Source organism: Neoarius graeffei, chromosome 13 (genome assembly GCF_027579695.1).
Source record: "Neoarius graeffei isolate fNeoGra1 chromosome 13, fNeoGra1.pri, whole genome shotgun sequence".
Taxonomy (NCBI): Eukaryota; Metazoa; Chordata; class Actinopteri; order Siluriformes; family Ariidae; genus Neoarius; species Neoarius graeffei.
In genome coordinates, this window is record NC_083581.1 from 58,532,030 (window position 1) to 58,555,935 (window position 23,906).

Consider the following 23,906-nt stretch of genomic DNA (forward strand, 5'->3'; position numbering starts at 1 on the left):
TGCCAGAAACACATAGACATGTTCACATGCTGGGCAGCATAGATTACCAGCTCAACGTTCCACAAACGGGCAATGCAAAGGACACATGAATGTGTAAAACTGGGATAATACAGTACAAGGCTTGACTATGTAAAATTTATAGACAATTAGTGTAAATATAGGGCGGCACGGTGGTGTAGTGGTTAGCGCTGTCGCCTCACAGGAAGAAGGTCCGGGTTCGAGCCCTGTGGCCAGCGGGGGCCTTTCTGTGCGGAGTGTGCATGCTCTCCCCGTGTCCGCATGGGTTTCCTCCGGGTGCTCCGGTTTCCCCCACAGTCCAAAGACATGCAGGTTAGGTTAATTGGTGGCTCTAAATTGACCGTAGGTGTGAATGGTTGTCTGTGTCTATGTGTCAGCCCTGTGATGACCTGGTGACTTGTCCAAGGTGTACCCCGCCTTTCGCCCGTAGTCAGCTGGGATAGGCTCCAGCTTGCCTGCGACCCTGTAGAACAGGATAAAGCGGCTAGAGATGATGAGATGAGATAGTGTAAATATACACTGGGCTTCTGTAATGCATTTGTTTTAGCACTCAAGGTTCAGAGATAGAAGGCCAGTGCTTGTTAAGGCCAAGGGGCACCAGAGCAGCTGCATGAGTAAAGACGTTAGAGCTACGACTCTCATTGGGTTCACCCCAACACATCTTCATTGTCTGCATTCAAAATCACATACAGTACTACCATATAAATCAAACAGTATGTGAAAACATAAGAAAATGAAAGATTGCTGAGGTATTGGCAATACACTGTTTCATCTTACTATTTAGTGCTTCTCTGACAGAGAATACTGTATATAGACTGCATTAACAACAACACGTGTGAAAATAACAGTGGTATAGCAGTTTGACAAAGGCCTGGCTTTTTATGGCCATTTCCCTTTGTTCAGGGGTCTTCTCTCCGAGGCCTTGTGCTCTTCCCTCGATGATTGGCAAATGCAGGTGACTGGAAGTTAAGTTTAGAGCTCAATATGGGCCTGCAGGCTGGATAGCCACAGGGAGCAGCACCAAGGACTTATTGTCATAACTGACGTTTTCCTGCCTGTTGTCTCTTACATTCCTGCTCTATTTATAGCCCATTCCATCCCTAAGCCCATTCTCTCTTGCCCCTTTTCTTTTTCTATCCATCTCTCTCTCAGATAGGAAAGGGGGAGTGACAGCAGACTTTTGTCTTTTCTGAGACACCCATACCAGGCATAAAGGCCAGAGAAGGTGGCCCTGGGACTCTTTGTCCTCTGTCTACAGTGCTGTAAGGAGTGCTGGATTACCTGAGAGGGACCATCATAGAGAACTACACAGTTTGAGGAAGGGAGTCAGAACTCAGGACAGCCATGGATGATGTATATAAAGCAGCGGTAAGCGATTGTTATGGGTTAAAGGAATCTAGGGTGAAACAGAATGAAAAAGTCTGATCAACGCAAACCTTGACTGTGTGAAATTTTATGGTCTAAAACTGTGTTAAACATGTATACCCTGAGCCCTTTCACTTAAAACCAGGGTCCTAGAGTGCATTGAGGATATATTTTCAAGAACGGATTAAGTGAAATCTAATGCTGTACGAGCACTCATGGTTAAACCAACGTTTAGGGTCAGTAGTAAAACTGGTCAAAGGTCTTTTTTTTTTACAATGTTATTTAATGATTTTCACAGTCAAGGTTGTACTAATAAACAGAACTTTATAATGTACATCAATACAGAAATTCTGTAGGGTTTAGACTATTTTATTAACTGGAAATAACAGTAAAGGCTACTGGACCTGAAGTTCTAACATTACTGGCATTTAGCAGACGCTCTTATCCAGAGCGACATACAACGTACCCAGAGCAGCCTGGGGAGCAGTTGGGGGTTAGGTTCCTTGCTCAAGGGCACTTCAGCCATTCCTGCTGGCCTTGGTCCCAAAGTTGCATCTCTAACCATTAGGCCATGGCGAACAGCAATAATATAAAGATGCTTTTATCTGCTACCATGGGAAACTTAAATAAGACAACAATATGCTGTGATAAATAAGTAGATTAAAGTGATAATATAAAGTAATATACCAAAATATACACTCTTAGAAGAAAAATTCTAATATCCTAAAGAACAGGTTCCCAACTCCGGTCCTGGAGACAAAACACATTTTAGTGTTTTCCCTGCTCTAACACACCCATTTTAACTCGGGAAGGACTGTTTAATTGGCTAATTAGTTGAATCAACTGTGTTGAGAACAGGGAAAACACTAAGCTATGCAGGACAGGGGGTTGGGAACATGTCCCCTAAATGGTTTCTGTCCCCATAGAAGAACTTCCTATGTGTAACACTACCACAGAGCATTTCCCTATGACAGGGGTTCAAGTAGAACTCTTTTATAGAGAGACTATTACGATTCTAAAGAATCCCTGAGGATTAACAGAAGGTTAATCATGAAATATATATATATTTTTAAATGGAATAGATAACCTTCAGAATCTACACCAGTCAGGTCAGAGCACATTAAAGACCTGTGGCTTGATCGCTTCAGCCGGTTGAGTTCAAATTTTAATATTAGCACAAATAAATCAGTGCTGCATAAAACACAAGATGGAAGCTAAATATATCATGCAATAGCTGGTGAATGAGTGGCAGGTCAAAGGGTGGCATTGCTGAGATTAACAGTGGGTTGTGTCTGGTGTCCAGTATCTAGGTGTTAGCTTAGATGTCAAAAATAAAATCATGACTTATATGCGTAAAGAATAGAACCTGCTCAGTATGTGAGGAATGACATCTTTGTCACAACATACTGTATCAGATTACTGTTTAGCTACTAAGCTGTCACCTGTTTATTTCTTTTATACAATAGGTTGAGAATTTAACAGAGGAGCAAAAAAGTGGTAAGACTTTGTTATTCTCTAATGCAAATGAATATCAGCCTTGTTCTCTGTTTAGCTCTGGTATCTTAACAACCCCACTCTAAAGTGCTATCAGGTTGTGTGAGCTGCATGAAGTCATGTGTGTGTGTGTGTGTGTGTGTTATCGTGCGTCTGGCAGAGTTCCGTGCTGCCTTTGACATCTTCGTGCAGGATGCTGAGGATGGCTGTATTAGCACTAAGGAGTTGGGGAAGGTGATGAGGATGCTGGGACAGAACCCTACACAAGAAGAGCTACAGGAGATGGTGGATGAAGTTGATGAGGATGGTACACTAGTCCCGAACATATTTTGGGTCTATTTGATGCATTGAACAAATTTAGGCTATACCACAAAATAAGGCTCTGTAATTAAAGCTCCAACATTTTCCAAAATAGTAAACGGTTCTTCCAAGAAAAGAAACCTCAAGCAGAGGCAGTCTTACAACTTCTTGTTAGTGCATGAACTAATCACATCTCATAGGAACATGGCGGCTGTGTATTTTTATATAGGTAGCGGGACTGTGGACTTTGATGAGTTCTTGGTCATGATGGTGCGCTGCATGAAAGAGGAGAGCAAAGGAAAATCTGAAGAGGAGCTGGCCGAGGTCTTCCGCATGTTCGACAAGTAAGGAGCATAAGGAGTCCTCATCACAGCTTCAGATTGTAGCTTACTACACCAAGTAATTAATATTCTCTCTTTAAGAAACGGAGATGGTTACATTGACCTAGAGGAGCTGAAGAAGATGCTAGAGTTGACAGGCGAGTCCATTACTGATGATGATATTGAGGAACTCATGAAGGATGGAGACAAAAACAACGATGGCAAAATTGACTATGATGGTAGGTATGAGGTAAAAGCCTCAAGGTTTCTTAGGCCTCTACCAAAATAAAATGACAAGACAGAGTTAGCTGATTGTACATATTCCTTCTCAAACCTACAGAGTTTTTGGACTTTATGAAGGGTGTGGAATAAAAACACTGCCTAGCTGAAGACCCCAATGCAAATTCAACAGTCCCATGCATCACCATCATTCCCTGTCCTGGAGCTGCGACATCACCACAGGGTCACAGTCACCTGTAATCTGGCACGCATACAACAAACTCACACTGGGGAAAAAGAAACACTTGTAAGACGTGTAAATAATTAGCATTACCCCACATCATTCATTGGTTCTGAAAACTATTATGCCTAACAGTAAATTGTATTTTTCAACTTGCCATTGAAGTAGCAACTTTGGAAGTAAAGTGTGTTGTCTGTCTGTAGTCATGTCACAAACTTCCTTTTTTTCAAAAGCACCAGTGTTTGAAATAAAATGATCTAGCCACATCATGTTTGGAGACACAATAGTCAACATGCTGCACTCATGTTAAGAGTTGCTTTTATTAAAATTTAGCAGCTACCAAGTTCAAAAGACAAACAGACTAGGTGAACAGTTAATTTTATTACTGTTTATCAGGCAGACTGAACCAGATAATTCACACAACCGTAACGATCTGGGCATTTAACATGAAATGAAAGATCAACTGCAAATGAAACAGCAGACACAGTAGATTAATCATGGAGACACCATGACAGACAATACAAGTGCCTCTTTAAATGTATACTGTTGTGTATTAACTCAAGCACTGCGAGTTAGGAATGTCAACTGCAACCATAAATTAACCATCGAAGACAACTGAAATTTTATACTGAAGGTAACATTCATACTGGTGTGTGTGGTAGCAGGAGAAGATTCAAGAGGAATGTAGGAACTGGAATGGCAAAGTTAAGAGAAATGATGCGTCATAAGCACAGCACCATGATTTAGCAAATGAAATGCTTAATACAGGACTAACCCTGGTCAGTCTTCCCTCTGTCCAGAGGAATGTGCAATTTGACCTGAACACCAGAGATGTTACTCAAAACCTTTGCAAAGCTGCCACATTTAAAGAAATTTGGGGGGGGGGGGGGGTGTCTTTATAAAAATTTTATTAATTGCAGTGCTCTCATTAGGGAAATAACTTATTACAGGCCAAAAGCATTTAAGCCAAGCCAATTGTAGTAGCAGTAGGTCAAGAGGAAGGAAAGACTGGGTGGGATTAGAAGGATTCAGTTAGCAAAAGTACATTTGACTGCAGCCACAATAGACTTCGCACTGATGCCAAACATGTCCAGCAGCTCCTGGGGTTTACCGCTCTGGGGCACTCGGCTCACAGCCAGTCGATGGACAACGATGCCTGGTTCCTCTCCCACTGCTGCCAAGACGGCCTCGCCCAGACCACCTGCACAACAAAGCAGGACATTACTACACTGTCATTACTAACATGACCAATACTGCCTCATAACAGAGCAGTAAGGAAGGAAAGAAAGAAAGGGGGAGGACACATTCTTGGAAGTTAGAACTTGTACTTCTTCAGAGCCAGAAAAACCCAGGTCACAGCACAAATCACACCAAGATCAGGAAACTGCATACCCTCTTTGTAATGATCCTCCACTGTGATTACTTTGCCTTGAGTGGCACGAGCACTGGCCACAATTGTAGCAGCATCCAGGGGCTTGATAGTGAATGGATCAATTACACGGATGTTCACGCCTGCAAGTCATACAGACATTAGTCAGCAACAGGGTGTCTCTAGGACAATACTGCAGTGCTTTTTTTTGGGGGGGGGGCGGCACATGACACAGCCTGTATTACATGAAGCCATTTAGGTCCTTGTGTGCAATTAATAGTGGGCAAAAGTGGGCACACCAACCTTCATTAGCCAGAGTGTCATATGCAGCAAGGGCCTCATGCAATGTAACTCCAGCTCCAATCACAGTCACTTTATCACTGTTAGACTGGCGCAGCACCTACAGCACCAAAAGCAGAATCACAGTCAACCACATGAAACCTAATCAGTACATTTTCATGCCTTACGGGTATTTAAAAGCACTGTTCTCAGTAACAATGCTTTAAGACTAGAACTACCTCATTAACATACTGCACATTCAAACAGGAAGTACTGCATTAAAACGATGAAAAAGATAAAAAAGAAAAATCCCAGCACAGCCGTACACAATGTGGAACTGAAATTGTTTCATCTAATGACACAGACCAATAAACCATCTGTCTCCATATTTCCTCCCACAGCACAGTGAATGTTTTAGTGGACGGGTTGATACAACCCCCATATATTATGCAGCAAAACACAATTAAAATGATTAAAGTTGCATGCTATGAACACATTAACTACCTTACTTGCATGCTAATGTGACCATAAAGAACCTGTTGCTGCTTGTGAATATCTGGTGCATGCGAACAAACTGATTCTTCTTCTAAAAGAACTGATTGCAACCATTTTGTGTTCCAATCAGTTTTAGTAATAAAACAAGTAGAACCAAGAAGTATTGGCTGGGATACCTTCGCCACCAAGCAGCCTAGTCCTTTTTACTGCCTCAAATGAGCTAGGAGCTAAATTTAGTACAAAGCATCTTTTCCCTTTATGCAATGAATGCATTTTGTACATAGCCCCTATAAAAAAATTAATTTAATAAAATCCTTCAACCAGGAAGGAAGCTTTTGGGACCATGACACTGCTCGGCTCAATTCCAAAATCTTAAATCTGTTCATCTTCTGGTTAAAATTATTTCTATATAAAATCCTGCATATATTCAACTACGGTGGCACGGTGGTGTAGTGGTTAGCGCTGTCGCCTCACAGCAAGAAGGTCCTGGGTTCGAGCCCCGGGGCCGGCGAGGGCCTTTCTGTGTGGAGTTTGCATGTTCTCCCCGTGTCCGCGTGGGTTTCCTCCGGGTGCTCCGGTTTCCCCCACAGTCCAAAGACATGCAGGTTAGGTTAACTGGTGACTCTAAATTGACCGTAGGTGTGAATGTGAGTGTGAATGGTTGTCTGTGTCTATGTGTCAGCCCTGTGATGACCTGGCGACTTGTCCAGGGTGTACCCCGCCTTTCGCCCGTAGTCAGCTGGGATAGGCTCCAGCTTGCCTGCGACCCTGTAGAACAGGATAAAGCGGCTAGAGATAATGAGATGAGATGAGATATTCAACTACTCGTACTTAATCTTACACCAACAATGTCAGACAGACAACTTGGAATGCAATGCTGCCACCACCACCTAGTGGTAGCGGCATTAAATTAAATTTTTTTTTTTTTAAATTGCATGCAGCACTTGCATCTGATGCAGGGCTAAATAAATCTGAGCATGCCATAAATGCATACTTCAGACACTTACCTTAGCTTTGCCAATTTCAAATTTCTCATCTGGTTCATATAGAACTGCTGTGTCTGGTCGGCTGGTCCTTATGAAACAGATACCCTGGAAAATAAGTTAGACAGCATTGAAAACCAGCAGAACACACAAATTAAAACTCCTTGACAATTCAGACATTTTAAATGTTTTTTTTTTTTGCTAGCAAGATTGATTTGATTTTAAGTAGCATTTTAGTGATGTACGAATTCAGTTAAAGATTAACAAATCCCCAAAATAAAACTCCTTTATATTAACAGATAATAGCCATACAAGTTCACTTCATATTTGTACCTGCAGACTGCGTACATGCATTTTTAAAAAAAGGGTTCTTGGGCACCGACATCTTTCTTTCTGAGGTTTAAATATCACACTCAATACAAATTACACAAGAGAAACTGAGATTGTGACATCACACATTACACAACTTACCAAGGCTGAGAAAATCTAGTGGATGCATCACTTCTAAATTGTTGTAAGCAACTCTTAAGATACCTGAAGTGTCAAGCATTCTGGTGTAAAAATAAGCCCCCCAATCAGCAAAGCAGTGAACACACGTAAACAGACCTCATACCCAGCAAAAGGCTCCCAAAGGCCGTCTCTAAACTTCATTACCATCTATTCATTGTTTTTTTTTTTCTTCTTTCAAAATTTAAAAATTTCCTTGCATTTTTGTGACATGCCCACACGTTATAGAAAGTCTCCGATTTGATTTTTAGAAGCCATCTTTATCATATACATTACAGCACAGAAGTTGTTCCTTCTCTGCATTTCACCAATCTGAAGCAGTCAAACAGAGGGAGGATATGTTCCCTTTTAAATAATTAGAAGCTTTTGATAGCTGCATTACTATGGGAAACTGCGTTCATGTGCTGCTCACATCACAGGCAGATATCCAGTTTCAGTGCAAATGGCTGCACCTGGGTAGGCCTATTTTTCACAATATTATAACTTAATGGATATTCAGGGATGAGAATGAAAAATATTAAAAAAGTCTGAAAAAAAGACAGGGCCGCAGGCACCCAGCAGGGCCCAGGGAGCTAATGATTTTTGGCTTTTTTTTTTTTTACCCCAAAACCATTAATTTTATGAGCAAAAAGTTGCAATTTATTTGAAAATAAATTCCCCTTCTTGGTGGACTACCAGGTGAAAATGATTAATATGGTACAAGAGACTTGTTTTTAATCAATTCACATTTGATGATTTAAAAAAAAAAAAAAAAAATGCACCTTAACATAAACGAGCTCTACAGTATTACATTTCTGCATTTTTGCTATTCATATCTCTGAATACTCTGATCCTTTAAAATGAAGTGCAAACCAGAAAAAAAAGTTATATCATATAATTCTTTTAAGCTTTCTTCTGATGTTATCATGGTAGCGGGAGGTCTTGCATATTAAGCAGGCAACATTAAACATCACATCACTTCCCTTTCAACTGTTGTGTGTACTAACTAGGTTTTATCTAGACAGGATGTTGTGTAATGTAATACGTATACCATATGGTCAATTTGAAGATCAAGATGGTGATTTTGAATTAAAGAACAGGCATGTACAATGGGCATTACATATTGGAAACTATAAGTTCATCTTGGCCTACAAAAACTTGGGCAGACGCTCCCGCGCAGCACATGCCAGCAATCCCCCCCGACCCCCTATGAAATGAGCAATAAGTAGGAGTTATACACAGTACCATACCTAAAATTTTATCAGAAATATAGATATGATACTATGATTCTCCCCAACATGCTACATTAGATAAGCTAACCCCATTTATAAAAAGATACACACTTGTATATGACGCGTATTTGATATACATGTGATATATATGATGTACGGTATATTCATACATTGTTACTTTACAGAAATCTTCAGTAAGTTTGGTCTTTTCATGACGGCCTGTTGTAGACCTAAACATAATGTACATGAAATGACACTACTCACCTCAACATGTCCTTTACAATCATTTAAGCCACCATGGGCAATGCTGAAATCACTATTGCAAACAGTACATCACGCGAAACTGTCATTATTTTTTACCCTTATTAGACAGGGATATTCTTGTGTAATCTGAGGTGAAGTGGGTTTTGTACTTTGTTTTTTTGGGGCGCACGCTCTCTCTCTGCCATGACGATCCTGTAGGCTGCACTGACTCAACTGAAAACTTCGGTCCTCAAGAAGAGATAAAAGCCCGCCCACACTGAAAGCTGATTGGGTTACTCAGCAAAATAAACCAATCAGGATGCTCTTTGTCTAGCATGTGCTACATGAACAGGCACACACGCAGTCTCTCTCTCTCGCTTGGTCATATGCGCACATTCTAAGATGCGCGAGGCAGACATTAATGTTTCGCGTGCACGCTCTTGCTCACTTGCTCTAGATTCCGGGAGATATTATCCAATTTGCGGGCATCAGGAAGCCACTATCAATATGCAGGAGACTCCTGGAACTTCCAGGAGGCTTGGGATGTCCGTGTTATAAGGTGACCACAGATCGTTAACCATACACCCCCCCCCCCGAAAATTTCTCAACGGATTTACATCGATCTCAAAAACGATCATTTTGGTCTGAAAAAGCCGGAAATCCGCTGATCGGCGGAAAATTCTCATCCCTGGATATTACAAAAATTTTTTTAATTTAAGCAGGTGGTGGGGCACATCAGGGCTCTTGCCATGATCAACAAACAGTATTTATTTTTGCATTTTGTTTGACTAATGGAGCACACCACCTTCAATATGCTTTTATCATTATGGTGAGTGTAAAAGAATGAATATGTCAGCTGTCAAAAAAATAAATAAAAAAATTAATAATTAAAAAAAAACCTTGCTTAAAATCTTACCATTCAAGTGCTTATATTTTGGAAAAACATACTTGGTCATGTCAAAGATACAAAACAGTCCTATTCTCCAATTTGTGGTGCACAGGAGTCAACGCGTTTTGTGCCATGTTTCAACTTAAATTTTTATACAGTATGTCAAATGTTCCACTCCGTGTACTGAACATGGCACAAAGAGTATTTAGACTCTTGTGCACTACAAGTCAACTACCAAAACTATTAACTACACTACACAGCAGGTTGGGTTTCGAAAACAGTTGCAGATCAATTCTTGTGAAATAGAATGAATGCAAATGGTGGCATTTAGGCTCGCCGATTTTAGTAACAATTACCTTTGTATTTGCTGCCAACTCTACTGCCCTCTCAGTGGATACTCCATCACTAGGATAAAACAACGTGCATGTTGGGATAGCACGGAACATTGCAAGATCCTCCAAAGCCATCTGAGAGGGGCCATCCTCACCTGAACAAACGACAATTTATTTTTAACCCACGCACAGATCGCAAATGTTAACCTCAAATGTAAAGCCAGGGAACAAAGCAATAAATAAATCCCAAACAAGCAGTTCTAAGGAATATAGTTTAGAGGTGAACATATGGATCTTACCAATAGAGACGCCACAGTGGGAGCCCACCAAGTTGACATTAGACTGAGAAATTGCTGCCATGCGGATCTGGTCATAGGCACGTGATAGGAAAGCAGCGAACGTGCTGACAAATGAAACTGTGCGATCACGAGTGGCACAACCGATTGCCACACTTACCTACAAAGCATAAGAAAGTTTAAACAGTGACTCAGACTGAACAAAATTAATATTTCCTTCATTTAATAATGAAGCCAAGCATTCAAGTTGCAATCAGTATTGGGAAAGACTTATTACGTGCAGGTGCGTCACATCACACCCAGTGTAAACATTTCTTATCATGTATTAATACAAAGTAAATGTTATGAGCCTTCAGACTTGAATCTCATGAGATACAGCAAACACCACTGCTCATCTTAAAACTGACCATCTAATGCTTTTGGTATACTGTATAGTTTTAAAAACACACCATATTCTGCTCAGCAATGAAGCACTCTATGTAGCGATCAGGATGGGCTTTCTTGAAGGTCTCAGAGAAGGTAGAATTTTTGGTATCTCCATCCAGAGCCACAATACGCTGGCTGGCATCTCCCATCTTTGCTAGGGCAACACCATAGGCTTTCCTGGTAGAGATCTGCACACAGACAGGGAAAATGCTTTATGGGGGGAGACACACACACACCCCTTATGAACCAAGCTAATATATTAAATCACCTTGTCTCCAGCCTTGTATCCTGGAGGAGACAGTAGGTAGATAGGACTTGGATCTACAGGAGCTGCATCCTCATTAGGCAGTGCAGCTTGGAGGGGTTTACTGGCAACCTGGATCTGGTTCTCGATATGAGCAATCAGCTCATCCACACGGTCCTTAGGGATAGGCTTACCATGCCAATTATCACAGTCCTCAATGCCTAAAACCAGAGCATGTAGAAAATAAATGTAGTGTTGTAGGCTAAGGTCGAGTTTAAGTAGCACAGGTTTACCCTGCAGGGTTTCCACTATGTACAATTGGCTGCGGCGGGCCGCCGCACCTTGATTTTTGCCGCCGCACCTTCAGGAGTTCCAATATTTTTTGACGTTGAGCGGACTCGAGCCTGGCATGAACTGCTCCGACGCGCTGTAATGACACCAATCTATCACCAGTCAATCAGGAGACTTAATCAAACGCATCCCCCGCCCACCAATCTATCACCAGCCAATCAGAAGACTTAATCAAACGCATCTCCCGCCCACTTGTGTCCGCATCTGAGACGTTGAATTTTCACGGGGGGGGAGTTGACTGAGGTAAGACTGTGATAAATTAACAAACGAATAAGAGAGGAATTTCAACATATAGGGCTTAAGTTTGTGACTGTTAAATAAGCATTGCTTGTACAGTAACGTTATGTCGTTACAACGTTGACCCACTTTTAACGTGCCGAGTACGACTGTAGCCGCTAACATGCTAATTAGCTTGCTGTCAAAAGTGCAAAGACCTTAAATTGCTCTGTGTAAATTAGAAAAATGGCGCAACTTCCTCTGTAGCCGTCAACTCAACTTGTCTTGAGTTTTGAGCCAATCACAACAGGGCAGCACTGTGGCCTGAGGTAAAACATGATAGTTTTAGTTTGTTTAAATTACAAAAATGAGTAACCCAATGACTGTCTCATATACTCATACTGTTAAGTAATGCAATAAAACTAATCTTTAAAAGTGGTATTTACTCAAACTGTGTGCATAGAATGAACTTTGGGGTTAACAGAGTATAATAGTGTTGCAGTGTTCTGTAAATCTGCAACTTAATATTTCAGATCTTGAGACATGAAAGTGCTATTTAAAAAAAAAAAAAAAAAAAGGTCAGAAATGTTTTCTTTGTCGTCTATTTAGTTCATTTTATTTCCTCAATAAATTTTCCTTGATTGAGAAATCGGTCTGGGCTCTTATGGGTTAATCAGTAGCCTGCATGCTAGTATATGTTCCATTTACAGTCAAACATTTTGATGGACTCCAGGCTCAATTTTGATTAATCAAAAATCTGTGTAGTAGTACAGTCTGAAGACACTCTTGCACATTTGGTGTCAATTGAACAAAAATTATGGGAGGATATAGGTTTAATAAGTTTTACAATTTTTGAAGTGAGTGATGGATTGATAAGTTTAGATGTGTTCAATATTTTCTTATCTTCAGACATAATATTGTAGATGTTTCTTTACCTGCTTGATAGTTTTGACTGGGACGCCAATCTTCCTCAGAAGAGTCATTAGTCCTTAAATTAAATTCATTATAGACATGAAGTTAAAATCATTGTTTTATTTTATGGCCTCGGTGCCCTGGCTTTTGGCTTTCGTGCCCTCGGCATCAGCAGAGCGTTCGTTTTCCACACTTTGTCGACTGAAATCATACCGCCGATCCACAATGACACAAAAGAGACTGAATGACTTGATGAACTGCCATATTCACCGTGACATTCTGGAACAAACGGACATGACAGCCATCGCAAAGGAGTTCGTGCAGGCCAATGACAGACGCAGGCAGGCCTTTGGGAAGTTTTAAGGGTAAGTCATTGGTTACTTCTATTCAGGGCTTTGAACCAGAATTTTTTTCCTATTGGTTTGTTCCAAACAGAAACGGAATTAACGTTTCCGGTTTCACCATTAAATAGACGTTCCCGAACCGGTTAGAACAAAAAAATTTTCGTTCCCGGAACGGTTAATTATGTTCCCTGTCAGCTGTTTAACAAATGGCTATAAAATTATGTCTCTGTCTCATCCAGCTTAAGCCAAATGTAGGCTAATTCTATTACAACCTTCATTAAATAAGACAAGAAATAATTCAAAACAATTATTATTTCAAATGTTGGCGATTTGGATTCTCAGTATGTCTTCCCATCTACACAAACAGAAAAAGTGCCAAAAATGAAAGAGAATTCGTTTAGTGTGTTACCAAAGGCTAGTCAGGCCCTATAGAGGGCTACCGCATGACGTCACCGCGCCGCGAGATTTTGTTAGGCGCCATATTGGAAGACCAAGTACACATCTATGCAAGTACATACATTCATAAAACAAACTACACCTGAAATGTAGCCAGGGCCGGTTCTGCCCTAATCTGGACCCGGGTGCAACATCGCGCAACCCCCCCCCCCAAAAAAAACCAAAAACACCAGTCTAAATCAGGACAACCATCACATAACTATAAACATTTTATATCAACTATTTTAACTAAATGGGCTATAATAAATACGCCTGCAGGCAGCCACGGCAGGCTGCCTCAGAAAAGTAACCATTTGTCCTACCTTAAAACTCGTTTTGCATTTTCTGCCTCCTTTTTTGTATTTTCAAACCTCCGTTTATTTTCTTTCCTTTTCTGAAAACCCAATTTGTGTCCAGACATTTTGTTCTGCTACCAACGAACTAACTCGTCAGGTCTCGTCTCTCGAGCCCGCGATGATTCCCGTGGGAAGGGCAACAATTGATACATTTTTACAAACAGCCAATAGGGAGGTTGCATCGCTCAGGCTCTTCTTTGCTCAGACACTCAGTAATGGAGACATGATAGCAGTCCACCTTCCCGCTCTCTCCATTCAGTCAGCGAACGTCACACAGGAAGTGAACCCCAGCGGGTCATAGAAACTTGCGCAGGAAAAGAATGGCTTTTTTATTTGTAGGCTACGGAAACTTTGAGGAACGAAATAAAAACCGGTATTAACCGGTTACCATTATTTTTAATAAGCGTTTCTGTTCCGGAACATAAAAAATAATAAAGTTTCTGGTTTCGTTTCTGTTCCATGTGAAATAGAAAAAGTTCCCGGTTTTCGTTCCTTGAACCGGTTCAAAGCCCTGCTTCTATTAGCACTGCCGAGTGCACTGCTTCCTCTGTTTTCAATGTTTCTATACTGCATTGGTACTGATACAAGCAAGTTGTTTAAGTTGAGTTAGCCTACTACCGAGGTGCTTTTGTTGTGTACTGTTGGCTGTTTTAGCATTTTATTCTGCGCAGTAATGTGCTGGCATGTTGTGGGCTAAAGTCATGACCGATGGATTAATCTATGTATAGCCTTCTGTGCTGTTGGCTGTTTTTATCCTCGTACTGGGGTGGGACGTCTGAGCGCAGGTCTTGCCACCGCACCTTCAAACATTTTCTAGGGGAAACACTGCCCTGAGTTACATAACTGGCTCACCTTTCAGCCCTTTGCCCTTGAAGGTTTTGGCCACAATGGCAGTGGGCTTCCCTTTGAAACGCTCTGCATGCCACAGTTCCTTACACAGCTCTTCCACATCATGGCCATCGACCACACACGTGTTCCAGCTGAAATGACACATTGCACATTAATATTAAATTGTTCGCAGATATTTAGAATAAGAGACAAAAATCAGGATTGTGGGCTTCAATTTCAATTGAGATGCAGCAACTATTTATTTAAAAAAAAAAAAAACAAAACAAAAAAAAACACAGAAGGAAGTCACATTTTATGCCTACCAAATATTTCAGCACCTTCTTTCAAGCAGACAAGTGAAAATCCTCCAGAAAATGTAATAAAAATGCTGCCTTTGTTGGATTCCTCATTGTTTTAAAGTATTAGTCATCACTTTGTTTTACATGCTGATACCAGAGCTAATATGCATTAGCAACACTTACCTTTTTAGCACGAGTTAGTGTTTAAAATAAATAAATGAATTTATTTTATTTCGAACATGTATAAAAATGTATGCAACTATTTGTACATACAAAAGAAAGAAAATGAAAAAAGTGACAAAAAAAAGAATAAATAAAATAACCTAAGGAATAAATAACCAAATAATTCAAGGAAGAGTCGAATAGTAGCTTAATGCACGTGTCTAGAAACTAAATATCGTGAGTTATATCCAGATTCAAAGGACACTCCATTAGCAACCCCACAAGCTAATTTGGAGTGAACGGTTACCCCCTTTTCAACCAACAGAGAATAGGTCCTTGAACCAGTTCTGTTCAAGATTCTTTGAACCTGGGTGCCAGCTAGTAAACCAGCCCAAGTTTTCACCAGTTTTGAATGGAAGCCATTGTAATCAAGGATGGTCATGAATAGAGATCTTGCATGTGACGTCACAGCCGATCCAGATTGTAACAGACGCCATCTTGTCGGTCAAACGCCATTTCCACCTTCTACTTCTGCTTCTACCTTTTCTTCTGGAAAACCCTACAATATACAATTCTACTACAACGGCTGCGGCTACAAGCTCTCCCTACCTGTGCACGGTTTTTACGTTTGTGTGTATTTTTGCATGTTGTTCATCTGTACCGGACTTCAATATCCACTACAACCATATGGATTTACTGGACATTGGTTTCCAGCAGAAAATGACGGTTTGTAGCGATTTCCATCGCATGCACAACATTCCAGACGAGATAGCGAGACCAGCGGGGTCTCCGTGGATTGTTATCGGGTCTGGCAGGCGAAGGAGGCGGCGTCGGGAGAGGAAGCAAAAGCGAGGCTGCAGGCAGAGCCGGCCTGTTGACTAAGCTCAGAAAACAGCCACTCAAATCTCCACTGCCAAGCCTCTCTCTCTCCAACGCCAGATCCATGGTAAACAAGACGGACGATTTGGAATTACAGCTGGAATTACCTTATTCTATTCTATAATCGGCTCGTCAGTGCTATACTAGATACTACTGATATATCTAGTATCAGTACTAGTAATACTTAAGTGACTTCCGTCCAATGAGGATTGTTATTTTCTTGTTTACAAGATGCCACATCTGAGGGCGGCTGACAAATCCTGAATTTCTGTAAAGATAACTGTCCAGAGATTTATAAGCACGCAGTGCTTCACCACTGAACAGCGAGGGAAAGTTAATGAGGTAATTATACACATCTGGGTATTCCACCTCTGGCAGTTCAATATCTACTGACACGGTCGTGAAAACTACGTCCGGTAATCGATAAGGGTCACTAATCTGTAGGTCGTTTATTTTAGACATATATCTAGTTATCTGTTCATTAGAAAAATGAGCCGTGTAGTCCGTCGGTTGAAATTTATCTATTTTGTACACGAGTGCAGCAGTATTCAGCGGTGTTTTTTACCGACAAGATGGCGGCTGTGTACTTTCCGGTCACATGACTGCAAGATCTCTATGGAGGGCATTGTACAATGCACAACAGAAGTAGCAAGATGGCTGAGCACATTGATTACCTGCAAGATTTTGTTCCATTATTGCAGATATTTGCTTTGTCCATTCATTTCCTTTTCCATTGCAACACTCTGCTTCCTTGCCAATCTAATGACACACCCACTGACGTCATGGTTCATGCTGGATAAACCAGCTATATTTTGGTTCCAGCTGGGAACCCACTTTTCAGAATCTGAACCAATTTATTTTCGGTTGAAATGCTCTGAACCACTCAAAAATGTACTGCATGAACAAGAATGGAACCTGTTCCCTGCTGGTCGAAAACGGGCATTAGTAGACCAGCACTGCATTGGGCATTCATTTCTTTTAATGGGCATCATTTAAGGGGCTTTAAAAATATTCTTCCATATCTAATGGATAATGAAAAGATCACAACGAGTGCAGTGACTGAACAAGAAATCCAGGAACAGTAAATTAAAATGGACCAAATTAAATGTTGACTGGTTGGAAATTAATTTAATCCCCACTTAAAAACAGAAGGGACCTTAGTTCCTACCTCCAATTAGTTCTCTGAAAAGCAAAAAACTCTGATTTCACCATCATACAGGACACCTAATTAAATATGTGTACAGATATTACAAAGAAAATGAAGCATAAAAGAAAGTTGCAGAGATTGCTGGTGCCACTGGGGAGTGCATGTAGCACAGTTTCCTTGCTTGCTAATCTGCCAACAAAAGGTACTATGAAGCCAAGCATGTAACATGCAAAACAACCAATTTTCACAGATTGGTGCATTAATTCCCATTTAACTAGCTAACTTCATAAACCAAATATTCTAACTGCCATTTCTCATCACAGGTGCTACAAGCCTACAGGAGACACTTCTAACATAGGGTCAGGAATCATGAACTGATGAAAAGGAAAGCAGGAGAAAAGAAAAATAAGCCATGTATGCATGTTCGTGATGCTTACCCAAAAGCCTTGCAGCGGTCATGGTAGGTAGCCAAGTCATGCTTCAGAGGTGTAGCCTCGCTCTGCCCCAGGCGGTTCACATCTAGAATGGCTACCAGGTTGTCCAAGCCATAGTGGGAAGCGAAAGCCATGGCCTCCCACACTGCACCCTCAGAGCACTCACCATCTCCCAGGAGACAGTATACACGGTAGCTACACAATAGGGTTACTCTGAGTAAGTAGAAAGTTAATCATCAGATAACTGTGCATGTGTTCATGGTTCAGCGGCTATACCTGGATTTGTCAAAGTACTTTGCTGTGTAAGCCATCCCACATGCAGCTCCAAGACCCTGACCCAGGGAGCCTGTTGCCACATCCACAAAGGCCAATTTCTGGAAGAGACGGGGGGGAAAAAAAAAATACATTAGGTAAAATAAAGGTTTGGAACAGCTGGTCAAAGTGAGGCTCTAAAGTTGTGCAACGCTTGACAGTTCTCCATGTAAATCACTGTATTTACTCAGTGCTTGTACTGTAATAAGCACAGCGTCACTCACAGGGGTAGGATGGCCCTCAAGGTCACAGTCAAGCTTGCGCAAGTTAAGCAACTTATCCTCCTTCACATAGCCAGCCTCTACCCATGCTGCATAGAGAATGGGTGCAGCATGACCCTGAGACAGGAAAGGGGAAAAACTGCTTTACACAACTAAATCTTTTAAAAATACAACTCACAGAAAACCAAAGTTTCCAACTAAAATAAGTCTAGTGTTGACTAGAGAAAAACTAACCATGCAAAGCCTACCTTAGACATGACGAAGCGGTCATTACAGGCATTGCGGGGGTCGTCAGCTTTGTAGCGCATGGTGTGGAAGAACAGCACAGACATGATCTCGGCAGCGCTGCAGCATGATGTGGGGTGTCTGCACATTGAAGAAAACGGTCAGTAACGAATCCCATCAGCTTGATTATAGCCACAAGTTAGACACCCAACATACATGCAGGTTATCAACAGTTTAAAATGAGTATTCATTAGAGGGATACAGCAACCTTGTATGGTATTACAGGGTATTAGTACTCAACACCTGTTTTCTTTTACAGCACCAGTCAAAAGTTTGGGCACCTACTCGTAGCTTTTTCTGTATTTTGACCATTTTCTACATTGCAGAATCATGCTGAAGAATCAGAGCTATGAAATAACATGGAATTATGTGGTAAACGAGACTTAAATGTTTCACTGATTCAAAGTAGCCACCGTTTACCTTGGCTCTGCACACGATTGGCATCATCTTGACGTCACGAAGCTGGCTATCACCTAGAATGGTTTTCAATCAAGTGTGCCTTGTCAAATGTAAATTCGTGAAATTTCTTGCCTTTTTAATGATTAAGACCAAACAGTAAAAAGTAAATAAATAATAGCCCTATTTGATGACTGTCATAAATCAAATCAATGTCCAAACTTTTGACCGGTAGTGAATGTGAGTATTTTATACAAAAACATCACATGTGGGCTTCTCGTCAAGGTAGTTGTTTGTATTACAACAGACCCAATAAGGCTGGGTGTGCAATACCACAATTAAGGCCTCAACATTTCAGCATTGAAAAGGCCAAAGTTCATGCGACTAACTTTGTGCACTCATGAGGGACTAATAGAGCAAGGCCACTCTCTCACACAGGCCATTCAGAAGGCACGGGAATAAAGGGTTTTTCATTTGAACTCCTCACCCCCATACACAGACTATGTTAACATAAAGGTCACACAAAGTGCACATTAGGAAACCATTACCTCAAAGACAAGAATGGTTAAATTCACCAACGATCTCTTAGTCTGTAAATGTTTGCATATTACAAATCAGGCCAAGGAAAAACCATGAAATTTCTAAACCGTGCAGCTCAAAATCAGTAGTTATTGCCAGACACAGTGCATGCGGTTTCATAACACAGTCGAAAAATTTACAACTCTGTAGAAACTCGTTGATAAGTTACCATCTGGATCCTACATATCTTTAAGCTGAAATACAAAAAGGACAAGGAGATGAAGGGAAATTGCAAGTCTCTTGTTAGGTACATGCCCACAAACATGTGAATTCAACTCAATCATGAACAATGCTTCCAGCAGGTGCCTGGATCAGGTGTACTGTAACAGGAAAAACCATACTGGCTAGACAAAAAAATGAGGAAACAAAAGAGAGAAGAAAAAAAAAAGGTCACATGGGTGGGTATATCTTGGGATGATTACACTAGCCTGGAATTTACTACATTTCTCAATCAAAGAAAATTTCTAGAGATGGACCTTGATTTGGGTGTGTATCCAAATTATACCAAGATTAATCTGGACGTCATTTAACACTACAAGCCATCCTTTTAAATCACGACTGTGAAATCATCTTATTTAGAGTAATGCAATGGTCTTAGCATCACCATTATCAGACATGACAAGAGCAGGCGGCACAGTGGTGTAGTGGTTAGCACTGTCGCCTCACAGCAAGAAGGTCCGGGTTCGAGACCCGTGGCCGGCGAGGGCCTTTCTGTGCAGAGTTTGCATGTTCTCCCTGTGTCCGCGTGGGTTTCCTCTGGGTGCTCCGGTTTCCCCCCACAGTCCCAAGACATGCAGGTTAGGTTAACTGGTGACTCTAAATTGACCGTAGGTGTGAATGTGAGTGTGAATGGTTGTCTGTGTCTATTGCCGCTTTTCCACTACCAATGCGGCCGAGTTGGGCCGAGCCGTGCCGTGCTGTGTTGGGCCGAGTCGAGCTGAGTGGGGCTGTTGGACTTGCATTTCGACTACAACCGCGCTGAACCGTGCTGACTGGACACATTGGGTGGAGTTAGCGAAACTGGGTGGACGTCATGTGATGTCGTTAGGTAGCGCAAACAGTGACATCAATGATCTTTTAAGCGGTAGTCTCACGACCTGGATAGTAAACAATAAACATGGAGGACATGGAGTCGTTAGTGTTGCTGGTCTTGGTGCTGTGGCTGGTTGTCACCGACAACACCAACAGATACTGGCAAGAGCGTATAGATGAGGCGAGGCGCATAAGGCTTCAGAAATTCTTGTAATTCTTCTTCCGGGTTTACGGTGTTTACAGATCCCAGCGTGCTCGCAGGGCGTGTGAGGACACTCCTCCTCACCAATCAGTGCACAGGGGAGTGTCTGCTCACGCCCCTAGCCCTGCTCAGCTCGGTTTGGCTCACTTCAGCCCCACTCCAAAACCGTGCGAGTTTTGGGTGCTAAGCAGGGCTGAAGCGAGCTGAGTCGCGCCGCTCTGAGGTAGTCGAAACGCGAGCCGTGTCGGGCTGAAGTGAGCTGAAAAGGGGTAGTGGAAAAGGGCCATATGTGTCAGCCCTGTGATGACCTGGCGACTTGTCCAGGGTGTACCCCGCCTTTCGCCCATAGTCAGCTGGGATAGGCTCCAGCTCGCCTGCGACCCTGTAGAACAGGATAAAGCGGCTAGAGATAACGAGATGAGACAAGAGCGCTGTTTGCGATTCTGCTTTCCAAGCATGTTGCGTTAACTCGAGCAAGCTTCAGGTTAAGAATCTACCAGGTTATCTACAGAAGTGCAATGAATGCAAGAACATCAGATCAATGGCACCAAGTCGTGCAGCTGTGATTTGGAACGTCACTAAATCCCAAGGTAAAGGCGGAGCGCGAGACCTCCACAGCTGCACGTGATGCATTTTAGTGCGCGCGCTGCTGCTTAGAAAACCAACTGGATTTCGAACAAAAGGAAAAAAAAAAAAAAAAAAGAGAACACTAGCTCTTCCTGCGGGTATTCTTTGAGAGACCTACGTGAGATTTGACACGCATCTCGCCAGGTTAGCAAGCTTTACCTACCTGCATAGGCTAAGCCAATTTTCTCCCCGCCACATGGCCGGCCTGAATTATGGCTGCCAAATAATATGCCATAACTTATAGCACATATAGCTGCGGGTGCTACAGTCTCATCCTGGAGCTAGCAACTGTAGCTGTGCAAGTCACTGAATTTACACTAACATGGGCTACAAATTAGCTAATGTGCTCTAGCTAGTCACTACCTAGCTAAGCAGAATTCAATCACTACTACTACTACTAATAATAATAATAATAATAATAAACAGTAATTATATTTAGGATAGCCCAATTATATACACAGTTCAATCTCAAATTGTCACCATGAACATCTTTTTAATACTTTCATGCAAATTAAAATGCTAGCTATAACTCAACTCGTCAAAGATGAACCATTGGTCCACTGAATGACCTAACTTGTATCACACTATATTATATTAGCCTGTTAGCTAGCTACCTAAGTGCATGAAACTTACCCTGAATTTGAAGCGCATGTCGCCCTGATGGAGTGAATTCTTAGCCTGTTAGCAATATTCTTCAGACCCTGAAGAGTTTTCTCGTCGGGTTTGTGATAATTCGACATGTCTTAGGATCGTTACCTGTAACAAGATACAAAAATAATAACTGCAGGTTTCAGATAACTGCTGCAAAATGGAACAGAAACCCGACCAAGCACGCGCTTTAATGAAGCTTGATAAAATCCCGCCCACGAAGCCTTCTGATTGGCTGAAATCTCGTAGCGAGATGTACGTCACGTCTACAACTCTGAGCTTTCTCTCTTTCTTTCTCTCTCTCTTTTTTAAAGGAATAAATTCCTTATAACTAACGAATCAGCAAAACTTGTTCTATAGTTTTAATGTGAAGATATAATTGGTGTGATGGAACATTTTAGATTCACTTTATTGTCATTTTTTATGCTGCATATAATAAAAACGAAGTTGTGTTTCACACATCCAGCAGTCAGTAATTCAGTGCAAAAAGCATGTAAAAAAAATTAAGTTAATAAATAAGAGCACTAATAGATAAACTAGATTATACTAAAATAGAATAATAATAAAGTGGTTTAATAAAATATTTGTTTGTGGTTTTAGTCGCAGTGACGAAATTCCGCACTGATTTTCGAAAACTAAGAATTACACATTTATAAGGCGGATATATTTATAACACGGCATATTTAAATAGTGTGTTCATAATATCTCTAGAAATTCTGTCATATTTCTAAAGACTGATGAGAGTGATTCGATTTCACACATGCACCTGTCACTTTAAAAGAGAACAGACTGTGGACGCAGCATGAGTCAACAAGGAAGATGTGAATTTTGCTCTCTCATCCTTCCTTAAGGGAAAATCAGCAGCGTTGTAATATCCTCATTTAAAGTTTTATATCTTATTCCAATATAAATCTTTTAATTCTGGAAGTAAAAATAGATAGATAGATAGATAGATAGATAGATAGATAGATAGATAGATAGATAGATAGATAGAGTTACCCCTGGGTTCTGAAAAATATTGTCTACTTTTTTCCCTTGAAAAATCAAGCTGAAGAAGTATTCTTCACTTTTTGTTATTTTTTTCTTCGTTACCGACATATCAAAATGGATTTAATACAGGTTTATACCAACCAAACTGGCACATTTCAAATATTTGTACAGATACAGTTAGGCTTCTCCATAAATTTAGGTTCCACTCCAGTTTCTAATAAGAAAGACTTGATTTTGGGGCCCCTGTGCACCATCAAGCTAAAATAAACCTCTTTAGTTTGAGCTTACTTAAGGTTATTTTAGTATGGAATTATTCAAAATAGGTATTAGGATGGGGGCGGCACGGTGGTGTAGTGGTTAGCGCTGTCGCCTCACAGCAAGAAGGTCCTGGGTTTGAGCCCCGGGGCCGGCGAGGGCCTTTCTGTGCAGAGTTTGCATGTTCTCCCCGTGTCCGCGTGGGTTTCCTCCGGGTGCTCCGGTTTCCCCCACAGTCTAAAGACATGCAGTTTAGGTTAACTGGTGACTCTAAATTGACCGTAGGTGTGAATGTGAGTGTGAATGGTTGTTTGTCTCTGTCAGCCCTGTGATGACCTGGCAACTTGTCCAGGGTGTACCCCGCCTTTCGCCCGTAGTCAGCTGGGATAGGCTCCAGCTTGCCTGCGACCCTGTAGAAGGATAAAGCGGCTAGAGATAATGAGATGAGATGAGATGAGATTATTCAAAATAGGTATTAGGATGGCGGCATGGTGGTGTAGTGGTTAGCGCTGTCGCCTCACAGCAAGAAGGTCCGGGTTCGAGACCCATGGCCGTCGAGGGCCTTTCTGTGCGGAGTTTGCATGTTCTCCCCATGTCCGCGTGGGTTTCCTCCGGGTGCTCCGTTTTCCCCCACAGTCTAAAGACATGCAGTTTAGGTTAACTGGTGACTCTAAATTGACCGTAGGTGTGAATGTGAGTGTGAATGGTTGTTTGTCTCTGTGTCAGCCCTGTGATGACCTGGCGACTTGTCCAGGGTGTACCCTG

The 23,906-nt window shown here is 41.5% G+C and overlaps 2 protein-coding genes across 2 annotated transcripts; one reads left to right on the top strand and one right to left on the bottom strand.

The window, feature by feature from the left end:
* Positions 1–1,195: 1,195 nt before the first annotated feature.
* Positions 1,196–4,226, top strand: tnnc1b (troponin C type 1b (slow)). The gene is made up of 6 exons (XM_060938179.1): positions 1,196–1,386; positions 2,850–2,880; positions 3,038–3,184; positions 3,407–3,521; positions 3,600–3,736; positions 3,838–4,226. The coding sequence occupies exons 1-6, from the start codon at positions 1,363–1,365 to the stop codon at positions 3,867–3,869; spliced, it is 486 nt and encodes a 161-aa protein (XP_060794162.1). The 5' UTR covers positions 1,196–1,362; the 3' UTR covers positions 3,870–4,226.
* Positions 4,227–4,319: 93 nt separating this feature from the next.
* Positions 4,320–22,103, bottom strand: tktb (transketolase b). The gene is made up of 14 exons (XM_060938178.1): positions 21,882–22,103; positions 18,376–18,493; positions 18,131–18,244; positions 17,871–17,968; positions 17,598–17,789; positions 14,698–14,825; positions 11,256–11,452; positions 11,011–11,175; positions 10,565–10,721; positions 10,290–10,420; positions 7,108–7,191; positions 5,630–5,726; positions 5,350–5,469; positions 4,320–5,158 (listed from the first exon to the last, which is right to left on the bottom strand). The coding sequence occupies exons 1-14, from the start codon at positions 21,986–21,988 to the stop codon at positions 4,986–4,988; spliced, it is 1,881 nt and encodes a 626-aa protein (XP_060794161.1). The 5' UTR covers positions 21,989–22,103; the 3' UTR covers positions 4,320–4,985.
* Positions 22,104–23,906: the final 1,803 nt, after the last annotated feature.

Excerpts from the sequence above, each read along its gene's own strand:
- tnnc1b (XM_060938179.1), top strand. The coding sequence starts at position 1,363 with ATGGATGATGTATATAAAGCAGCG. Across the intron at positions 2,881-3,037 it reads AACAGAGGAGCAAAAAAGTG|AGTTCCGTGCTGCCTTTGAC; the intron begins GTAAGACTTTGT and ends TGCGTCTGGCAG. Across the intron at positions 3,185-3,406 it reads GGATGAAGTTGATGAGGATG|GTAGCGGGACTGTGGACTTT; the intron begins GTACACTAGTCC and ends ATTTTTATATAG.
- tktb (XM_060938178.1), bottom strand. The coding sequence starts at position 21,988 with ATGTCGAATTATCACAAACCCGACGAGAAAACTCTTCAGGGTCTGAAG. Across the intron at positions 10,722-11,010 it reads TCATTGCTGAGCAGAATATG|GTAAGTGTGGCAATCGGTTG; the intron begins GTGTGTTTTTAA and ends TATGCTTTGTAG. Across the intron at positions 5,470-5,629 it reads TGACACTCTGGCTAATGAAG|GCGTGAACATCCGTGTAATT; the intron begins GTTGGTGTGCCC and ends TATGACTTGCAG.